The 20,754-nt window shown below is 39.5% G+C and overlaps 1 protein-coding gene across 4 annotated transcripts in view; it reads left to right on the top strand.

Annotated features, from left to right (window-relative positions):
• LOC125460720 (ubiquitin carboxyl-terminal hydrolase 15-like) overlaps nucleotides 1-18,313 on the top strand; it is a 137,645-nt gene extending 119,332 nt beyond the window's left edge. For all 4 annotated transcript variants that reach the window (XM_048548468.2, XM_048548467.2, XM_048548470.2 and 1 more), the window contains 6 exons: nucleotides 19-89; nucleotides 699-814; nucleotides 1,523-1,672; nucleotides 3,058-3,161; nucleotides 6,911-6,999; nucleotides 8,579-18,313. In XM_048548468.2, coding sequence (XP_048404425.1) covers nucleotides 19-89; nucleotides 699-814; nucleotides 1,523-1,672; nucleotides 3,058-3,161; nucleotides 6,911-6,999; nucleotides 8,579-8,758 — 710 coding nt within the window. In that variant the 3' untranslated portion in view covers nucleotides 8,759-18,313. The remainder of the gene's footprint in view (nucleotides 1-18; nucleotides 90-698; nucleotides 815-1,522; nucleotides 1,673-3,057; nucleotides 3,162-6,910; nucleotides 7,000-8,578) is intronic.
• Nucleotides 18,314-20,754: the final 2,441 nt, after the last annotated feature.

Genomic DNA, 20,754 nt, shown 5'->3' with positions numbered 1-20,754 from the left:
TCTGTTTATCATTTGCAGAACGAACATATCTAGCACTAGATTGGGATCCTGAAATTAAGAAGAGATGCTTTGATGACAATGCAGCAGAGGTAAAATATGTACCAAGCATGTAAGAGAAAAGGTGGTTACAACAGACCAAATTGTTTTAACCTCATTTTTAAAAAAGATGGCATAACAAGACAAGAGGTAGATGATACCTTTTGGATGCTGTTTATGAATATTTTCACAACGGATCTTCCTTATTTAGGTGTAGTTAGCCTCCCGTGTGCATCAAACCACAGTGTACTTCTCTATCAAAACCAAACGCTAAGATAATGACTCTATAAAAGACTGCACAAGCCGCAAGCCACTAAAGCCTACATTTTGTCACCAATACAAATTCATCTTTCTAGAGGCAAAGTCAAAAAGAAAGCTGTCCTACCTATATGATAGTTGTGTCCGGGGAATAAAATATGGTGCAGAGCATGATGAAGTCATCTGTCCTTTATATTTAAAACTTGCATATAGTCTGTTTCACTATGAACTATGCCATGGGAAGCTACTGGTACTTTTCAGAGCTGGTTTGCTGATATTTTTCCAATGAACAATTAATGTATTGGAAACATAAGCACTGTGTGAACATTTTTGTTATGAATTAAACATTTACTGCCATAATTTTTAACATTGAAATAAGAAATGTTTGTCTTTTCTCAATTTAGGATTTTGAGAAGCATGACAGCATGGAATATAGGCCACAGAAAAAAGTTTTTGTAAAGTTAAAAGATTGTATTGAACTTTTTACAACTAAAGAGAAGCTAGGTGCAGAGGACCCGTGGTAAGTAATTCTAAGTCATTTTGGTTAGAATTGACATTTCTAAATCAGAATGTAAATTCTGTCTAAAATCTTGCTAAAATCAATGTAGCTCTGGATTTATTTAGTCAAATAATGAATTTGACCATTGCTAATTTTTTAAAAAAGTTTGGAAACATACAGATAGGGCTAATTGTGCCCAAATTCAAGTAATAAAGATTGTGCGATCTTGGTACAATCTAATTGTTGGGAGCTGTGAAAAGCTCTGTTAATTAGAATTGCTGCAGAAGCAAGTCAGAATGAAGCTTCCAAGGTTAATGATCATAAACCTTCAAACTGCTGTTGTTGCTCCTGGAGTTGTCTTGAGCTGGTTGTAAAGATTAGAGATACCTTTGCATTGCACTGCTTGCATATGGGTGTAACGTGTTTCCAACAGTACGGTTTTCTTCAAATTAATGTCAGAGTTGACTTGTTTGTGGTGGTAGTGAAGATTTTTCTTGAACAAGTATTTATGTTCAAAATCTATAAGTCTGTGGTATTGAAGATTTTATTGCAAGCATAGCCGAATATTCAGAATGCTTTAGAGATTGAGTAATGTCCTGACTTAGGTCTTCCCATCATCTTAAGTATACTTGATGATCAGAGAAAAGGCTTTTTTCTTGAAAATTGCTATTTGAAAAATTCAAAGGAATTGGAAGAATGATACTTTGTTCCAATTATGTTTTTATTCAGGTACTGTCCAAACTGCAAGCAGCATCAGCAAGCCACCAAAAAATTAGATCTGTGGTCATTGCCACCTGTGTTGGTGGTGCATTTAAAGCGATTTTCTTATAGTCGTTATTGGCGAGACAAGCTGGACACGCTGGTTGATTTTCCTATTAGGTAGGTCTCAGTGAGTTAAATCTGGTCACAGCTGTCCTAATTATTGTCTGAAAAGAGATTGACTCTAATTCTGTGAAATCCAATGGAAAAGTTGATATTGTGCTGTTTAAAACAGATTGCCCCTTTTATTCGGATAGATTTAGTAAAGATGTTTCCCCTAATGCAGGAGACTTGAAATAAGAGATGTTTGTCTTTTCTCAATTTAGAATTTTGAGAATCACGAAAGCATGGAATATAGGCCACAGAAAAGTTTTTGTAAGGTTAAAAGATTGTATTGAACTTTTTACAACCAAAGGACATAAATAAGAAATTGTCACTAATCATATAAAGAATTCCGTACAAACTTCTTTACCTAATGGAGCAGTTAGACTGGAACACTATACCCCAAAAATTGTGTTGATGAATACATGCATCTTGATACATGATGAAAAGGGGAAGCTAGAAACACAAGATCAAAAGGAATAAGGTGTAAAGTGAAAAAGAGTGAAAGATGGCTTTTGTGGAGCATAAGCATTGACACAATAAGTAGCATGTTCCTCTGCAGGTATTTTTATGCAAAGTTAGGGCTGTAGTTCATAACTGTTGCAATTACATTTTTAAAGATTCTGCCCGTGTGCTATCTAGGGTTAAGGCATCTACTCCCTTTCTCTGAATATAATGGACCTCTGCTTATGACATTAATCATCAACTTGTTTGGTTTTCACATTCACTGGATCTTGGTGGGGAACGCTGATAGAGAACAGAAAATGAAGCAATGTTGCCACCATGGACAGGAGACATGACTGAAAAGCAGATGTTCCCCTAGTTAAAATCAGGACCATGTTGGTCAGGGAAGGGCAATTAAAGAGAGCATAGTATCAGAGAAGGAATTCAGATTGATATGGTGACATGAATTCAAAAATCAAAACACCTCAGTAGAAAAATTTATTAGAATAGAATTAGTTATTTCCCTCCAATAATCACTCTGTTTACAGATATTAGCTTAATTTGACCAGTAAGGGAATGAAAGGGGATGGCAAAAAGGCAGCGAAGTATGTTTGAGGATTATCAGATCAGCCAATTTATTATTGAATGGCAGAATAGATTTGATGGACCAAATGGCCTATTTCTCCTATGATTTATGCTACTAACCATAGATTAAGTGAAATTTGATTATTTACACAGATATTTAGATTGCATTCAATTTTGGACATTTAAGATATATGTTTCAGTGGAGAATAGTTAAAAATGGAAGGTAATAAGAACTAGAAACACGAGAGCAAGAGAAATAAGATAGAATAGTTGCTCACAATATTTACATCTGAAATTTAGTGCTAACATCTGCAATAGAGTATATTTTTGAAATTGTGTAGCACAAAATGTTAATATAATGTGTCTTTCATTAGTGATTTAGATATGTCAGAATTTCTTATAAATCCAAATGCTGGTCGTTGTGAATATAATTTGATTGCTGTGTCAAATCACTACGGTGGAATGGGCGGAGGACATTGTAAGTATTCAGATTTAGAAGTATTTTCCAGAGTATTGGATCTGTACTGAAGAAATTTTAATATGCTTAAAATTTTTAAAATGCTGAAGTTTTCAAATGAACTGTTTACACCTTTCTCTGTGTTGTCTGGTTTCAATTACTTGCAGTGGGGAAAATTGTATTAGCTTCTTCCCTCAGAGAACTGAAGATAAGAACAGCAAAGGATGACAGTGGGGGAAGAGAAATAAGCAAGCAAATCACATGCAGTGATTGCACAATCATCTACATGTCCTTCAAAAATTACTTGGATATTTGGAAATAACTGACTAGGTCTCTGGGGAAACATTTCACCATTTCAAAATTGTCCAACATATGGAATGGATAACTCAAAATCTCCATCCGTATCTTTTGTAACCTGTAGATTTGACTATTATAATATGCTGCTGCTTGGCTTCCCTGCTTGACTAATGATCTACCCCTTGTAAACATAGGGTCATCCAAAACTCTGACTATGTACCAATTACCATCAAGTCCTATTCACCCAAAACGCATGTATTCATTGTTTAACCAGAAACAAATGTGAGTCAATGTTTTGATTTTAAAGTTCTCCTTGTTATTTCAAATTTCTCAGTGAGCTTACTCCTCCAAACTCTGTAAACTTCTCTGCTCCACATCCAAGATATCTGCCTTCCTTTAGTTCAGGCCCCTTGAGTTCTGATTTTAATTGCTTGATCATTGGTATCCATTTTTGGCTACACTGGTCTTAAGTTCTACAATTCTGTTCCTAAGCTCCTTACCCCTCTCTTGCCTTTAACATGCACCATAAAACTGTCACTTCGATCAAGATTTCGTTCTTCCTGAAAATTTTTCTTCAGTGATTTGCTGTCAAAATTTGCTTTGCAAAGGCTCCTCAAGTGCTTCTGGTTGGTCTACAATGTTAAAAGCACTGTTTAAATGCAATCTTTTGTTGACTGGCATTAATTTTGGGTCCTTGTTGAAATGACTGATATAAAATGTTGGGTCTTTGGTGAAGCTACCACACTGAATGTTGATCGACTAGAGTTAACATTTTGGGGAGAATGGGGCATGGAGGATCAGTGGTTAGCACTGCTGCCAAGTAACGCCAAGGTCATGAGTTCAGTTCCAGCCTTGGGCGACTGTCTATGTCGAGTTTGCACGTTCTCCCTGTTTCCTCTGGTTTCCTCCCACTGTCCAAAGATGTGCAGTTTAGGTGGATTAGCCATGCTAAATTGCCCGTAGATCCAGGGATGTGCAGGCTAGGTGAGCTAGACATGGGGAAATGCAGGGTTACAGGGTAGTGGAATGGGTCTGGGAGGGATCCTTTTGGAGGGTTGATGGGCCGAATGGTTTGCTTCCATGTTGTAGGGATTCTGTGATTATGAACATTTCAGCTTGCTTGGTGACTTTGTTTTGACTTTCCACTTGGCTTCAGGTGTACTACTTTTGTTATTTTTAGTACTGTGCTGTATTTACCTCCTAAATCTTATACAAGTAGTGATAAATGGGTCCCTTTCAGAATGGTAGTGATAAACAGGTCCCTTTTGGAATGGCAGGCGGTGACCAGTGGGCTACCACAAGGTTCGGTGCTGGGACCACAACTGTTTACAATATATATTAATGATATAGATGAAGGCATTAGAAGTAATTAGCAAATTTGCTGATGACTCAAAGCTGGGTGGCAGTGTGAAATGTGAGGAGAATGTTGTGAGAATGCAGGGTGACTTGGACAGGCTAGGTGAGTGGACGGATGCATGGCAGAATGCAGTTTAATGCAGATAAATGTGTGGTTATCCACTTTGTTGCAAGAACAGGAAGGCAGATTACTATCTAAATTGAGTCAAGTTAGGTAAAGGGGAAGTACAACGAGATCTACGTATTCTTGCACATCAGTCAATGAAAGCAAGCATGCAGGTACAGCAAGCCGTGAAGAAAACTAATGGCATGCTGGCCTTCATAACAAGAGGAATTGAGTATAGGAGCAAAGAGGTCTTTCTGCAGCTATACAGGGCCCCGGTGAGACCGCACCTGGAGTATTGTGTGCAATTTTGGTCTCCAAATTTGAGGAAGGACATTCTTGCTATTGAGGGAGTGCAGCGTAGGTTCACGAGGTCAATTCCCGGAATGGCGGGACTATCATATGTTGAAAGATTGGAGCAACTGGGCTTGTATACACTTGAGTTTAGAAAGATGAGAGGGGATATGATTGAGATGTATAAGATTCTTAAGGGATTGGACACTGTGGAGGCAGGAACCATGTTTCCGCTGATGGGTGAGTCCAGAACTAGAGGACACAGTTTAAAAATAAGGGGTAGGCCATTTAGAACAGAGTTGAGGAAAAACTTCTTCACCCAGAGAGTGGTGGATATATGGAATGCTCTGCCCTAGAAGGCAGTGGAGGCCAAGTCTCTGGATACTTTCAAGAAAAAGATGGATAGAGCTCTTAAAGATAGTGGAATCCAAGATTATGGGGATAAGGCAGTAACAGGATACTGATTATGGATGATCAGCCATGATCATAATGGTGGTCCTGGCTCGAAGGGCCAAATGGCTTACTCCTGCACCTGTTGTCTGTTGCCTACAGGCAGCAGCAATGTCAACGTAACGAGCCTGTTATGTTAGGGTCAGTTCCTCAGAAGGTTACTTTTTGTTTTTCTTACTGGGTCTTTTTGAACAGGGATCTAAACATCATGTTGCAACAAAAGTCCAATACCACAGCAGTCAGTACTACCTGTGAGATCTAGGCCATTCATTACTCAAAATATCAAGCTGCTTCATGATGGGGATTACTCAAGAGTGGTCTTTGGAACAGCATGTTTGGCCATTATTTTCAAAGCTGGCCTTTTCCCACAGCTTTCAGTTGTAGAAATTTTCATGCTAAATTTGTGTTTGCTTCAAGAATATTCAAACATCTTTTCCTTAAAATAAAGTTGATGGGATTACAGCTTCACCCATCATCATGGATGTTTTGTCGAACTACTAAAAGTTCGTTTCTGTGCCAAAATGCCTTTGTGTGGTAGTCATCGAGTTTTAAAATAATGAGCCTGCTGCCAGGGCTGCCTTTCATGGAATAGAAGCACATAGCTTCCCTGCAGTGTGGAAGCAGGCCGTTTGGCCCATTATGTCCACACCAAGCCCCTGAAGAGCATCTCAACCAGACCCCTTCCCCTCCATCCTATCCCTGTAACCCTGCATTTCCCATGGCCAGTCAACCTAATCTGCACATCTTTGGACTGTGGGAGGAAACTGGAGTACCTGGAATAACCTATCAGCCGGGGACAATGTGCAAACTCCACACAGATAGTCACTTGACGGTGGAATCAAACCCGCATCTCTAGCACTGAGAGGCAGCAGTTCTAACCGCTGTGCCACTCCAACAAGGTGATAATTTCCTGTGATGATCCTTGGATTTTGTTCTAGTTAGTAAGCACTTTTCTTCTTAAAGCAAACATTTTAAAACTAAAGATTGTGTTAAATCTATAGACAAAAAAAATTGTAATACTGCTATAATAAGGTGCAGAGCTGGATGAACACAGCAGGCCAAGCAGCATCAGAAGAGCAGGAAGGCTGACATTTTGGGCCTAGATCTAGGCCTGCAATGTCAGCCTTCCTGCTCCTCTGATGCTGCTTGGCCTGCTATGTTCTCCCAACTCTACACCTTGTTATCTCAGCATCTGCAGGTACTACTATCTCAGAATATTGCTAGACTGCATTTCTCTTATCAGTTGTGCTAACTTGCCTTTATCCAAAAGATACAGCATTTGCCAAGAACAAAGATGACAATAAATGGTACTATTTTGATGACACCAGTGTTTCATCGGCAATAGAAGACCAAATAGTGGCAAGTATTTTTTTCCCCAGTACCACTTTTCCTGATAACGGAATGCTGTATTTTCTTCATAACTGGTTGTACAGACAGGTGTAAAAGTCCTTTCTTTAAAAAGAATTGATTTATTTCAGTCAACAATGCAAATTTGTGATGCTTCCATCACTTTGTTACTAATAAAGAACTTTATTTACTTGGCATCTTGCAAGTCCTTGAGCATTGCAAAGCATTTGGCCCGTTAAGTGTAGACGTTGTATAATGGGACAGATCTTGCAAGAAAACTAAATATGATGTAACCCAGCATAAATGTTAATTTGCATACAACAAGGTGCTGAAGACAACAAAAGATGTTTAAGAAACAAATGTTTCCCCGGTCACTAAGAAAAATCAAATTTTCTGCAAATAATATTGTGGGACCCATTGTATTTGACAGACCGTAGAAAAATTTGTCATCCAATTTTCAGAAATGGCATGCCCAATACAACAGTATTACTTCATTGTTACAATTCAAACTGTAATTACAGAAGTGCAGAATCGGCATCATCTTCAATTTTTAACATTTATTTAAGGCAGGCTAACAAATTTTTGTTTCGATCTATGTCAGGGTTCAAATGAATCACCAATTAATATTCGCCTGCATATAATTATAAACAATATCCAGTCAGCTCCTGATGATATTTTGGAGCTGTGTTAGCGCTCCTTGTCTTTGGGACCAGGAGGTCTGGCCTCAAGTCCTACTTGTTCTGCACATGTCATTGCATGTCTGAATAGGTTAATTAAAATAATCACACAGATGATCTTGTGCAGTGGTAATATCCTTAATTTAAGCCAGAAGGTTCTGAATTCGAGTACACCTGTCCTGAAAGTGTGTTGTAAGAGATGGATTAAAAGTAAGTTTGGAGCTTTTGCGTGCAGTGATAGCCTCCTGACCTCTGGGCCAGAAGGCCTAGTTTCAAGACCCACCTGCCCTGGACATATCATAGCATTTCAAATCAAGTTGATTAAAATAACCACCCAGAAGATCCAGTTTCAAGTCTTAACTGCCCTGGAGGCGTGTCTTAACGCATCCAAAAGATTAATGATTTTACAATTAATTCTTTGTCTTGCAAAGCTGTCTGAATCAGAATTTAATAATACTTGAATGTCTGGGGCAGGGAGGGATGTTAAATGAAAATTCTACCATTGTGCCTTTAATTGAAGACAGCTGCAATTCTTTGTATTTACTTGTGCAAACAACTATTATTTCTGATCATTTTGGTATATTTATCCCCAATATCTTCCCATTTTTTACTCACCCGACAAAAATAATTGGATCTTTAGATGGCTTACTCATGAGCTGAAAAACCGTGTCCTTTATGGTTTCCCATCCAAAGGTGGAGAACTAAAAGAAACAATTACTAAAACAAAAATTGTGTTTAAACACTTCACGTAGTTGAATTCACATTTGAAACAGATCTGTTGTATTTTATAAAATAGTTAAATATCAGAACAGCAATGGTTCTGCTGAAATGTGGCCTGGGGATTGCGGTCACTAAATTAGTTGTGAGCAGACATTTCACAATAAATGAACCTGCATTCTTTTTCATTCCAACAGTCCAAAGCAGCTTATGTCCTCTTCTACCAGAGACAAGATACAATCAGTGGTACTGGCTATTTTGCACACGATCATACTGCTAAGAAGGAAACTTCTGCATCTTTATGCATCCAGCGGGAGAGTGACGAAGATTGCAATGAGAACGATGTAGAAAATGAAAACTGCATGCACACAAACTGACAACAGTGATGTCATGTCAAAACTCTCTCATGCAGATTCCTGCCCCCATATACTGGAAAGCTGGAAGCATACCACAAATAAAGAGTGAAACATCATCCGGAAAAGAGGTGCTACATCAGCCCAAACTAAAAGCCATTTTGGATTTTACATGATGAGATAGACTTAAGTGAATTACTTGAAGCTGAAGTGTATTAGAAAATCAACTAGAAGCTAATTGATTCATGAAATCTATTTGTCTTACTGATGTATGCTGGTTCTTTACACTATATGTAAGAAATAATTAAGTGGTTCCTCCTCCACTCCTCCAAATCTTTTTGAAAATGTTATAGTTCATCGCCCCAAAAAAGTCAGTTATTTTTGTAAGGATTCTGTTTCATGAGCAAAAGTAAACAGAGTGTGCAATGTATGTGCCCTGCTCTAGCAATGGCAAACATGAGCACTTAAACAGAATGTGTCATTAATTCAGTGACAACTCCTGCATACTTTGTCTGAACAAGCATTATAAGGCCCATCAAAATAGAGGACTAGTGACGAAACTGGCAATTGAAAATGCCATGCAGTGACTTCCGAGTTCCCATTGATCATCATCAATTAACCTGTGTTATGGGTGACTATTCCAGATAAGCTAAGTGGAATGGACCCATGTTGTAGAAGTGAATAAAGTTTGTGTGTGTGTGCTACCTATGAACGTTTATAAACTCTACTTTAACCCTTTGAGGACTGCAGTGGCATTTCTGCACCAAAATAAGGAAACAAAGGAAATTATAATTGTGTCCATTCAAGAAGTCAACAGATTTAGAAATGCTCGGCTGTCCCTGTGTATTTCTCAATTCTATTTTCCAAATAATTGTGAGGTGCAGCATTAGAAATGAACAGAAAGTCGTTTCTGCAGGTATTCTATGACAGAAAACGTATTTTGTAAACTGCAAACGAGCTTGCAGTACTCAGGGTTAAAAATAGAATGTCATAACAGATTAAATTGACGTGCTGGATAATTTTCATTTGTTCAGCAAACTTTGTTTGCACTCTTTACTTTTGGTGTATGGCCAGGGCCTAATGTAACTATCTTCGTAACTCTTAAGTTATTATATTAAAACCTAGGCTCAAAAGTTACAATATAGCAATGAATTATATTATCAAATTTAATAGAACAAGTGAGCAAGTGGGTTAGTTTTGTTTTAATTCCCTTTTGGAATTCACCATAGCCTTACAGCATATTGAATTGTGTATAGTAATCATTTGCATGTTGCAGTAACAATTGTATATATTACTGGGTAAACATTGAATTTATTAGTGAGCTGTACTTGGGCCAGGATGCCAATAGCTTGGAGTGGGATTTTGATTTTTTTTATTTTTCTGAACTGCTGCTTTCCATTTGATGTAAGTCAAAGGATGTGTTTTTTGGTTTCTTACTGCCATTGGCAGAAGCTGCATAATGCTTAAGGAATTGCTGGTCTCTGTGAAGTTGATTGCTTTCGTGTCCCAATGCCAATAAATGAAACGATGGTCTTTGCTTAAATGAAAATGAAACAAAAACACATTAAAAACTGATTTGAATGGTGTATTGTATAAATAAGTTCACTCTGTGAGTGTACACTTGGTAAATTATTTTATTGAGATGTTATAGTTAAAGATCTAGAAACACTATTGTAGACCAGAATCAGTTAAGTATAAGTCTAAAATGGCTTTGCAGAGTAACTTGATACTAGTGCTGATAATTATTGATGTTTTATTGTCTATCTTTCCCCTTTTTTTTATTTATTCTCCCTTTGCTTTGTAAAATGGAAGTCGTGGACCTCCAGCATGTCTGAGGTAAATGTTTGACTGCACTTCATTTCATTTGATTTTACATTTGAAGCTTGCATGTTTGTTTGTTTATAAATTTACAATAAAGTTATGCAAGGCCTTAGCTACTCCACTCTGTCCTGATAACTGGGTAAAGCATACTGCAAGCCCAGTTATCATCGGTTCCTGGGGAATATAAACTGCACTGGAATGGTAGGTATAGCATGCTACAATATGTTTTCAGTGAAGGCTTACGTTTCAAACTTGGCGTTAAACAATTAGCTAAATTAATATTTCCTTAAATGGTAGCCTCGTTTAAAATGTATTTGTGGAAACTTTGCACACATACGTGTGGAGTTTTAGTTCAATGATTGTAATCCCTATGAACAAAATAGAAACAAAAGACATGAAGTCCTGAAGGATGTCTTAAGCTTGTGCTGTATGGGGTGTCAAGAATAGTATAGTCATATGTATTGGTGCAGAGTTTGGATCCTAATGTTTAGTGCAGCTTATGTCAACGTGAATGTGAGATATTTGCAAGTGGAGGTTAAAATTGGCACAAATTATGATTTGTAATACGAGAAAAGGAAGTTTTTCTGTAGAAGTTCAGGACAAATAAGTTGGTTCTTATTTTCTTTGGATGTTGCTGACTGGGCAAGCGCTTAATTGTCCTGAAGAAAGTAATGGTCTCCTGCAGTCCATTTGGTATCAGTACACCAAAGGGGCTTTGAGCAACAATGGAAGAATATTTCCAAGTCAGGATGGTGAAGGCCTGGAGAAGAACATGTAAGTTTGGGTCTTCATGTAGCTGTTGTCCATCTAGATGGCAGTGCTGTGGGTTTGCAAGGTGCTGTTTGTGGAGCGATGTTGAATTTTGGCAGTGCATTTTCTCAGAATCACAGAATCCTGACAGCATGGAAGCAGGCCATTCAACCCATGGAGTCTACACTAACCCTCCAAAGACTACCCCACCCAAACCACTTGCACTATCCTCTACCTGTAGCCCTGCATTTCCCATGGCTAATCCACCTGACATCCCTGGACTCTGGGCAACTTAGCATGACCTAGTCCACCTGCCTGCATGTCTTTGGACTTTGGGAGGAAAGCTGAGGTCCCTGAGGAAACCCATTGCAGACTTGGGGAGAATGTGCAAACTCCCCCACAGATAGTCGCTTGAAGTTGGAATTGAACCCGGGTCCCTGGCACTGTGAAGTAGCAGTGCTAACCACTGAGCCACCTGTTGTTACGACACAGAAGAAAGCCAATTAGTTCATCATGCCTGCTCCGGATCTGTTACTTCATCCTAATCTCCGTTTTCCCCATATCCCTGCATACTATTTCTATCTATCTAAACATTCAATGCCCTCTTAGATGTCTCAATTGAACCTGCCTGCCCTACTTTTCCAGGCAGTATATTTTCATGCCCGAACTACTTGGTGTTGTTTTAATTGTTTTTCCTCACCATCCTTGCTTTGTTGGCATATTATTTTTTATCTATGCTGTCTCATTCTTGTTTCTTTTACGAGTGCAAACTGTATTTCCGTATGTACTCTGGTCTGCTCATGATTTTGTAAACCTCAATCAGATCTCCTGTCAGCCGCCTTCTGCCAAGGAGTATAGTCCCAACATCTTTAATCTATTCTCATAATCAAAGCTTTATATTCCTGGATTAATTGTTGTCAGTCACTTCTACACTTTGTCCAATAAATTCACATCTTTCATGTAATGTGGCACCCAAAACTATATGTAATAGTCCAGCTGAGGCCTAATAAGCGTATTTTATAACTTGTTCATGGGACATGAGTTTTGCTGGCTAGCTGACCAGCCAGCATTTATTGCCTATCTCTGGATGCCTTTTGAACCACTGCAGTCTACGTGCTGAGGGTTGATCCACAATGTGTTGGGAGGGAATTCCAGGATTTTGACTCAGTGACAGTGAAGGAACTGCGATATATTTTCAAGTCGGGATGAGGAGTGGCTTGGCAGGGAACTTGCAGGTGATGGTGTTCCCATGTTTCTCCTGCCCTTGTCCTTTGAGATGGAAGTGGTCATGTGTTTGGTAAAATGCTGTCTAAGGATCTTTGAATTTCTGCTATGTATCTAGTAGATTATACTTGCTGCCTAAACTGAGCATCAATGATGAAGGAAGCAGATGTGGTGTCAAAAATAGCAGGCTGCTTTGTCCTAGATGGTGTCAGACTGCTTGAGTGTTGTTGAAACTGCACCCATCCAGGCAAGTGGGCAGTATTCCATCATACTTCTGACTTATGCCTTATTGATGGTGGGCAGGCTCTGGGGAGTCGAAGGTGAGTTGCTCACCACAGTACTCCAAGCCTTTGGCCTGCTTTTGTGGCCACTTATTTTTGTAGCAAGTCCAGTTGAGTTTCCGGTTAATGGTATCCCAAAGTATTTTCATAGTGGCAAATTCAGTCCTGATTACAGTTTTGAATGTCCAGGAGTGACGGGTAGATTGTGTATTATTAGAGACAATCATTGCCTGGCATTTGTGTGGCAAGAAAGTTACTTGCCACTTGTCAGCCCAAGTCTGGATGTTGACTAGATCTTGCTGCATTTGAATATGGAATGCTTTAAATATGAGGAGTGAAGAATGGTGCTGAATATTGTGCAATCATGGGCAAATATCTTACGACTTTGAGATAGAGAGATGGGTGTTAACGAAGCAGCTGAAGATGCTGGGGCCTCTGAAACTATGCTGAAGAACTCCTGGCCAAGATCCTACAGCTGTGCTGACTAATCTCCACCAACCATGTGTGCCAGATATAACTCCAGCCAGTGGAGAGTTATATCCAGTTTTGCAAGTTCTACAAATGCAACTTCGTCTCCTTGCATTCCACTCTATGCCCCTGTTATAGAGCCTTAATAAGGATCTTAGAGATTGTACACACTAATCCCATTGTGTTGGTGATGGAAGGAGCAACTGTTTGTGGATGTGTGCTAATCAGTCGGGTTGCTTTGTCTTTGGTGTCAAGCTTTTTGCTGGAACTGCTCTCACCCAGGCAAGTGAGGAGTATTCCATTACAGTCCTGACTTCTACTTTTGTAGATGGTGAACAATTAAAGGAGAGTCAGGAAGTGAAGTATCCATAGGGTTTTTAGCCATTGTCCTGCTCTTGTAGCCGCAGTATTTATATGGCTACTCCAGTCCAGTTTCTAGTCAATAGTAACCCCAGAATGCTGATAGAGGATTTGGTGATGGAAATGTCAAAGGGCAAAAGTTAGATTCTCTCATTGGTGCTGGTCATTGCCAGGCATTTGTATCACTGATCAGCCCAGATACTGTCCAGATCCTGCTGCCTTTGAATATGGACTGCTTTGCCATTTGAGTTGTGAAATGTGCTGAATATTGTGCAATTGTCAGTGAATAACTCAGCTCTGTCCTTATTATCGAAGGTATGTCATGAATAAAGCAACTGAAGATGGCTGGGTTGACGACATGACCACGAGCAATTCCCACATGCTGGAGATGTCTGATCTCCAACAACCAAAGCTAATTTCTTTTGCTAGGTGTAACTACTAAAAAGCAGAGAGCTCTCTCCCAATTCCCACAAACTCTAATTTTGTTTGGGTTCCTTAAAGGCTCCCTCTGACAAATGTGACTTTGATGTCAAGGGCAGTCACTGTCACCTGATCCCTGGAATTTAGCTGTTTTTGAACTACAGGTGTAAAGAGGTCACGAGCTAAGTAGCCCTGATGGAATCCAAATCGGGCATCAGTGAACGAGTTATTTTCTAAGCAAGAGCTGCTTGGTAGCACTGTTGATGACTCCTTCCATCACTTTACCGCGAGCAGCAAGGTCACTTGACCTGAAACGTTAACACTGATTTCTCTCCACAGATACTGCCAGAAGTGCTGAGCTTTTCCAGCAGTTTTTGCTTTATGTCCTGGCTTGCTTATCGTTTTAGAATGCAGGATAAGCCAGGTCATGAGGGTGCAGTTTGTGTTGGAGCACTATTCCCCTATCGCTGACCTATAGCGCTTAATGAATACACAGTCTTGAGTTGTAAGATCTGTTTGAAATCTATCGTATAGTGCCATACACAGTAAGGATATCCTCAAAATGAAAGTAGAGCTTCGTTTCCACAATGACCGTGAGATGGTAACTCTTAGTGATATTATCATGGGCAGAAGAATATGCACCGATTTAGATTTGAGTGTGAGCATCAGGTACGCTTTTTCCCCTTCTTGTTAGTTCTCTCTGTACCTGCCATTGAACCAATCTAGCAGTTATTTCCTTTAGGAATTAACTAGCTCAATCAGTTGTGGTACTGCCAAACAACTTGTGATGTATCTTGAAGTCCCTGAATGCCCTTGCCACCCTCATTGCTTTCTCCAAGTAATCCTCAATATGCAGGATTATTGATCAGTCGTTCGAGATGGCAAGTGGTATGTGGTAATCAGCTGGAGGTTTCCTGACCTGATGATGTAAGACTTCATGGATTCTGGATTCAATGTTTAGGATTCCCAAAGTAACTTTCTATTGACTGGATATGCTGTACCATCACCTCTGCTTAGTCTGGCACAGGCATACCTGGAATGGTAATGATAGTGTCTTGGTTATAGATTCCATATGATTCCAAATTCTGGAATCATACCTTACAGACAATATCAGACCTTTGCTTCACTGATTTCTGAGATAGTTGTTGCAATTTTGTCCCCAATATTTTTGAGAACATTGATTGTGCTGGCTTTGCCATTGTTATTTCCGGTTTCTCTGTCGGTGCTAAGTGGTCTGTCAAGTTTCATACTTTTTTCGAGACCTTTTAGCAGAGTGGTACAACTGAGTGGCTTGCTCAACCATTTCAGATATTGCTATGTGTTTGCATTCACATGTAGGCCAGACTAGGTAAGGGCGTAAGACTTCTTTTCCAAAAAACATCAGTGAACCAGGTTTTGTTTTCCAATTCGTTTCATGGTCATCATTAGACTTAAATTTCAGATTTTTAAAATGTGAAAACTCCCACCCATGGTAAGAGTTGGACCCTGGTCTTGGAGCATGACTTAGTTTCTAGGTTACTAGTCCATTGCCACCACTGTACTGTCACCTCTCCGTTATGAGATTGAAAATGCCAATTCTCCCACACAGGTTGGGGGAGATCATCAGCAAAACTTCCAAAGTTGGGGATCATAGTGTTCCTTTCAGTTTTAGGTCAGGCAGAAATACAATTTGACTTGCAAACTGCTCACTGAGAGTCATTTAAGACTTGAAAATGTATCACATTATCCCCAAAATTTGCCAACAATTCACAGCCACATTGTGCCACATGCTCACATCCAGAAGTGCTCATCTGGCACCTGAAAGGGTATTTTAGGTTAAATTATAATGAGGTCCTTCAGAATCCCAACAAGCTTGCTTGTAAAGTCCCTGCCAAAACTTCTCTAGCGCTTGTCTTCTCTGCTTCAAACCTATTTCTGAGCAATCTTCAGGCCATCAACTTAATATCATTTTATAGGGTTCCATGTGATGCTGTGCTTGGAACTGTTTACTGTGTTTGCAGTGCTGATGTATGGTTAGTGTCAGGTATTCTCGTTTTCTCTTCCTCACAACAGCATGAATACTTGGAGCGAAAGTGCATGCAAACTATTGTTGGTCCGCTTAGCTGTAGATATTAAGTAGTGAGTGAAAGCTGCCTATGGTGCTTTACACATTCTTTTGTGAGGTGGAGGTGCCAACGTTTGATGGGGGTGAGCAAAGTCAGAAGTCACATGACACCCAGTGAAAATCAAACAGGCTTATTTGAAATTACAAGCTTTCAGAACACTGCTCCTTTGTCAGGTCACTTCATCTGATGAAGGAGCAGCACTCTGAAAGCTTGTAATTTCAAATAAATCTGTTTAACTATAACTTGGTGTCGTTTGATTTCTGACCTTTTTGTAGATGTGTACCATTTCTGTCAACATTAAGGGCCATGCGACTTTATTTTACAATCTGAAGCGTACACAATAAATAAATGATAGGTTTCAAATAATGGAAAAATGGGGGACAAGATGATTCAACCCATTTTTCTTGTATCTCCTTTTCAAAAGGGAAACCCAACAACTTCCTCTTGCTCACAGCCCTGTAAAATTTTTCTCCTTGGATGTTTATCCAAATGCCTCCTTGAAAGTCACTAAACACTGAAGGTGCATAGAAGATTATAGTTTTCTTGACTATAGGGAAAACTTCTCCTGAAAAACACACTGGTGCTGTGTCAAGTCTATCATTCTTCTCTCTCTCCCTCTTCCTTCCCCACCCCCCCCTCCCCATTTCTCTCCCTCTCACTCTTACTTACACTCACACACTCAGAATTATATACACGAATACTGGAGTGTAGCAGTTCCAGAAGCAGCTCACCACCAAGGTCTACAATCCATTTAGGCTAAGTCAGCAATACCCATATCCCCTGAACTCAGTTTAAAAATAACAGTTTCTGTGGTTTGCATATGTTGTGAGGACATAGATTGTTGTCAAAGATTGCTTCGGATTATAAACCTTCCTGCCAACCTGGCCAAATTGAGGGAATCAACATAAGAAACAGCAATAGGAAAAGGCCATTTGGCTTTTTGAACCTGCTGAACCAGTCAATACATTCAAGACTGGTCTGATTGTGATTTTAACTGTTTCTTATCAGTTTCTCATAACCCTTGGCTCCCTTGTCAAGAAAGAAGTCATTTTAACCCAGCCTTGAAAGTATGCAGTGTCACAGCTTCAATCCCTCCCCCCGCCGCCTTTTTTCTCTCTCTCCCTCTCTCTCTCTCACACACACGCACGCACGCGCGCACACACTTTTCTGAAGAAGGGTCATGTGGCCTTCAAGATTTATGCATTCAGAAACCATGCTGAAGCTGTATATAGCATTAGGTAGGCCACAACTGGAATACTATGTGCAGTTCTGGTCTCTACACTATGAAAACAATGTTACTGGACTAGAGAGGCTGCAGAGAAGATTCATGGGGATGTTGACTGGACTGGAACGATTCGGCCATGAAGAGAGATGAGATAGGCTGGGGGAGGCGGACTGTTGAGGTGTGTGAAATACTGAGGGACACAGTGTAAGTAGGGCGAAACTGCTTCCCTTTAGCAGAAGAGTCAATAACCAGGTTATGATGTAAGGAGCACGAAGTGAGGGGCATTTAACTAAACTTCTTCACAGCCAGAGGTTGGTGGATATCGGGAACTCACTACCTAAAAATCTGGTAGAGGCAGAAACCAATAGGACATTAGGAAGTATTCAGATAATCATTTAAAACTACAGTATACAGGATTAGAATAGAAAAATGCTTAATGGCTGGCACATGATGGGCTGAAAGGCCTCTTGCCATGCTGTAAAAACTGACTGATGTCAAGTTGCACTTGCGTGACTACCCTCACATCAAACAGTTGTAAACGAATAAATAATTCAACTTTGTTTTGGATGAGTGATTGTGTAATTAGCAACTATATACTAGGCATGTCTCTAATTCAGTCCAGCATATATGCAGCATTTTTCTGTAAGATCTATCCAGTTACCCCTTGTCTCATGAACAATATTTTTCCTGTAAAATGTACTTTTCAATATATTCCATGTTCCTGTGGTGATGGTATGCAGTTAATGTTAATGATTCCAAGGCCAATGAGCTATGGAAACAATAACATTTCTTTAGGGAATTGATTTTGCTTTGTGGTTTCATTAATGCCAGTTTAGTACAGTAAGAAAAGCGTTCAACTGTGTATGTTGTACATTTGAAACCAAAACACTGGAAACTATCAGCAGACAAGGCAGCTTTGTGAGAGATACTAAGATAATAAAATGTGAGGCTGGATGAACACAGCAGGCCAAGCAGCATCTCAGGAGCACAGATGCTGCTTGGCCTGCTGTGTTCATCCAGCCTCACATTTTATTATCTTGGAATCTCCAGCATCTGCAGTTCCCATTATCTTTGTGAGAGATACTGTAGTTCACATTTCTGATTCTTTCACAAGAGCTGGAAGATGTCAGAGATAAGCAGTTATCAGATAAATGCAGACCCAGGAAAAGGAAGACAGGAAATAAACAAAAGCGAAATGTCTGTTAGAGCGACTCAAAATGGGGTAATCTGACAAGTTCTGGACTGAGAGATGGTAAGAACTGCCAATGCTGGAGTCAGAACCGTGGAGCTGAAGGAACACAGTGGGCCAGGCAGCATTAGAGCAGCAGCAAAGTTCTGTTCCTCCAGCTCCACGCTGTTATCTCTAAATTCTGGACTGATCTTTTGTTTCTGAAGAGACTTAATTAGTTACAACAGACAGGGCAAGAAGCATTGAAAATCTAGCCATCTGGAGAAAGATGGCTGTAACATGGTTTAAAAAGGGCAGGAAGAACCACATTTTGAACAGTAAGCATTCCTATAAAAGTACCAGCTCTGCCTTCACTCCAGTTAGCTCTGGACTGAACCTACTGTTCAATAGAAAGTGGGAGCAGTGGTTATTACCTAAAGATACTAAACCTGTGTAAGACAAAATGTAGAATGCTAAGTAGAACTATGCTGTTTTTCAAGTGTTGTTGAATTTCATTAGAAGGGACTAGCTGAAGACAAAGGATAGCATGGGAGTATGGTGGAGAGGTGACACAGTAAGTCAATGGAAGCTTAGGAGCATGCTTGTGGACTGATCAGATGTGTACATTAAATGGATCACCCATCTTGTTTTGATACCCCCACTGGAGAGGAATCTTGCATTAGCCATTAGAATCAAATCATGAACTTTGCAAAGCCTTGGTTTGCTTGCAAATCTGTTCATAACAGGCAACAATGTTAGAAGATTTGTGATTTATAAATACTGGTTTCCTGTTAACAGCTGTAAAATGTCGAACTTGTCAGTCAGCCAGTTCTTGGAAAAGCTTGGATGAACAGGCAAAAAAAAACCTCAGTCTAGAGGAATCTGATTAATTTGTCTAGTATCAATAATTAATTTGCCCAACACTTTACCAGTGACAGTTCTAATTAGCATAACATAAAATTGCCAATCTTTTGGCCTTGGTTCTTATTTATTTTGAAGACATTTTAAAATGTGTTCTGCTTTTATAAGGTATTCTGCATATTTATTGATGCACAGTCCAGTAAATGTGAATGATTTAATACAGTGTATTCTTAATATTTACTGAGAGATGTCTTCAAATTCATGTAGTTTAAGGTTTATGAGTATATATCATAAGGCTATGTACTTGTAATCAATTATATCTCAACAGCTGCTTAGTGTATCTGAGTTTACAATAAAGATGTTTGGATATACAAGGGACTATTCATTATGATAAGAATCTAATCTACACTCTGGAATTCTCAGTTTAAACCTCAGCCTTTCAGGCCCTCTTTAAAACCCCTTTTGTAATCTTTCTGACCCTGGCCATCTTTCATTTGCTGTCTTCTGTTTGTGTCTCTGGGAAGTTTTGTTCTGTTGGAAATTTGTCTCAGCTTGGAGCTGAAATCCCATTTACACAAATGTACAATGAATCACTGAACCTACCTCTCAATTATGATGCTTTGCATTTAGAACAGACATTCTCTACTTCATTTAGAGCCATGCGACCACCCAGAAGTAACAAAACCAAGACCAGTTGGGAAAAGGAAATGGGGAAATTGGAAGAGGAATCTGGAAAAAAAATTACACGACTGAAGAGAACACTTCCCTTCATCTTCCTCTTCCTCTCCTGCCAGCTTTGCTAAGTCCACAGGATTACATTGGTGTGATTTATATTACAAAGATGACTGCTTCTTGTACAAGGTGAAATCTCCCAAAGGTAGGAGCAAGTCTAGCTCTTTCTCAGTGCACTGAATCAGCATTCACTGCATGAGCTGGCAACCATTTCAACATGTCCACTGTTTATGCACATGATTCACATAACAGACAAACTAATTATGTTTAAATATGAACTTGTTTATACCTATTGAATTGAATTACTCCACAAAACATAATTTGATCACTTTGCTCTTTGTGAGTCTGTCCAACTCCCTACTCAATCCCTGAAACCCTCCATATACCATGACTAACCCACCTAGCCAGCACATGCCTGGACACTATATAGGCCATTTATTATGGCCAATCCACCTTATGTCCACATCTTTGGATTGTGAGAGGCAACTGGCGCACCTGACAGAAACTCTCGTAGACAACATGTAAACTCCATATACTCACCCAAGGCTGGAATCAAACCTGGATCCCTGACACTGAGGTTGCAGTACTAACCAACGAGCCGCAAT

The sequence above is a fragment of the Stegostoma tigrinum genome, chromosome 18 (genome assembly GCF_030684315.1).
Source record: "Stegostoma tigrinum isolate sSteTig4 chromosome 18, sSteTig4.hap1, whole genome shotgun sequence".
NCBI classification, from domain to species: domain Eukaryota; kingdom Metazoa; phylum Chordata; class Chondrichthyes; order Orectolobiformes; family Stegostomatidae; genus Stegostoma; species Stegostoma tigrinum.
The sequence above is the reverse complement of the archived record's forward strand: the minus strand, read 5'-3'. Positions and strand labels throughout refer to the sequence as shown.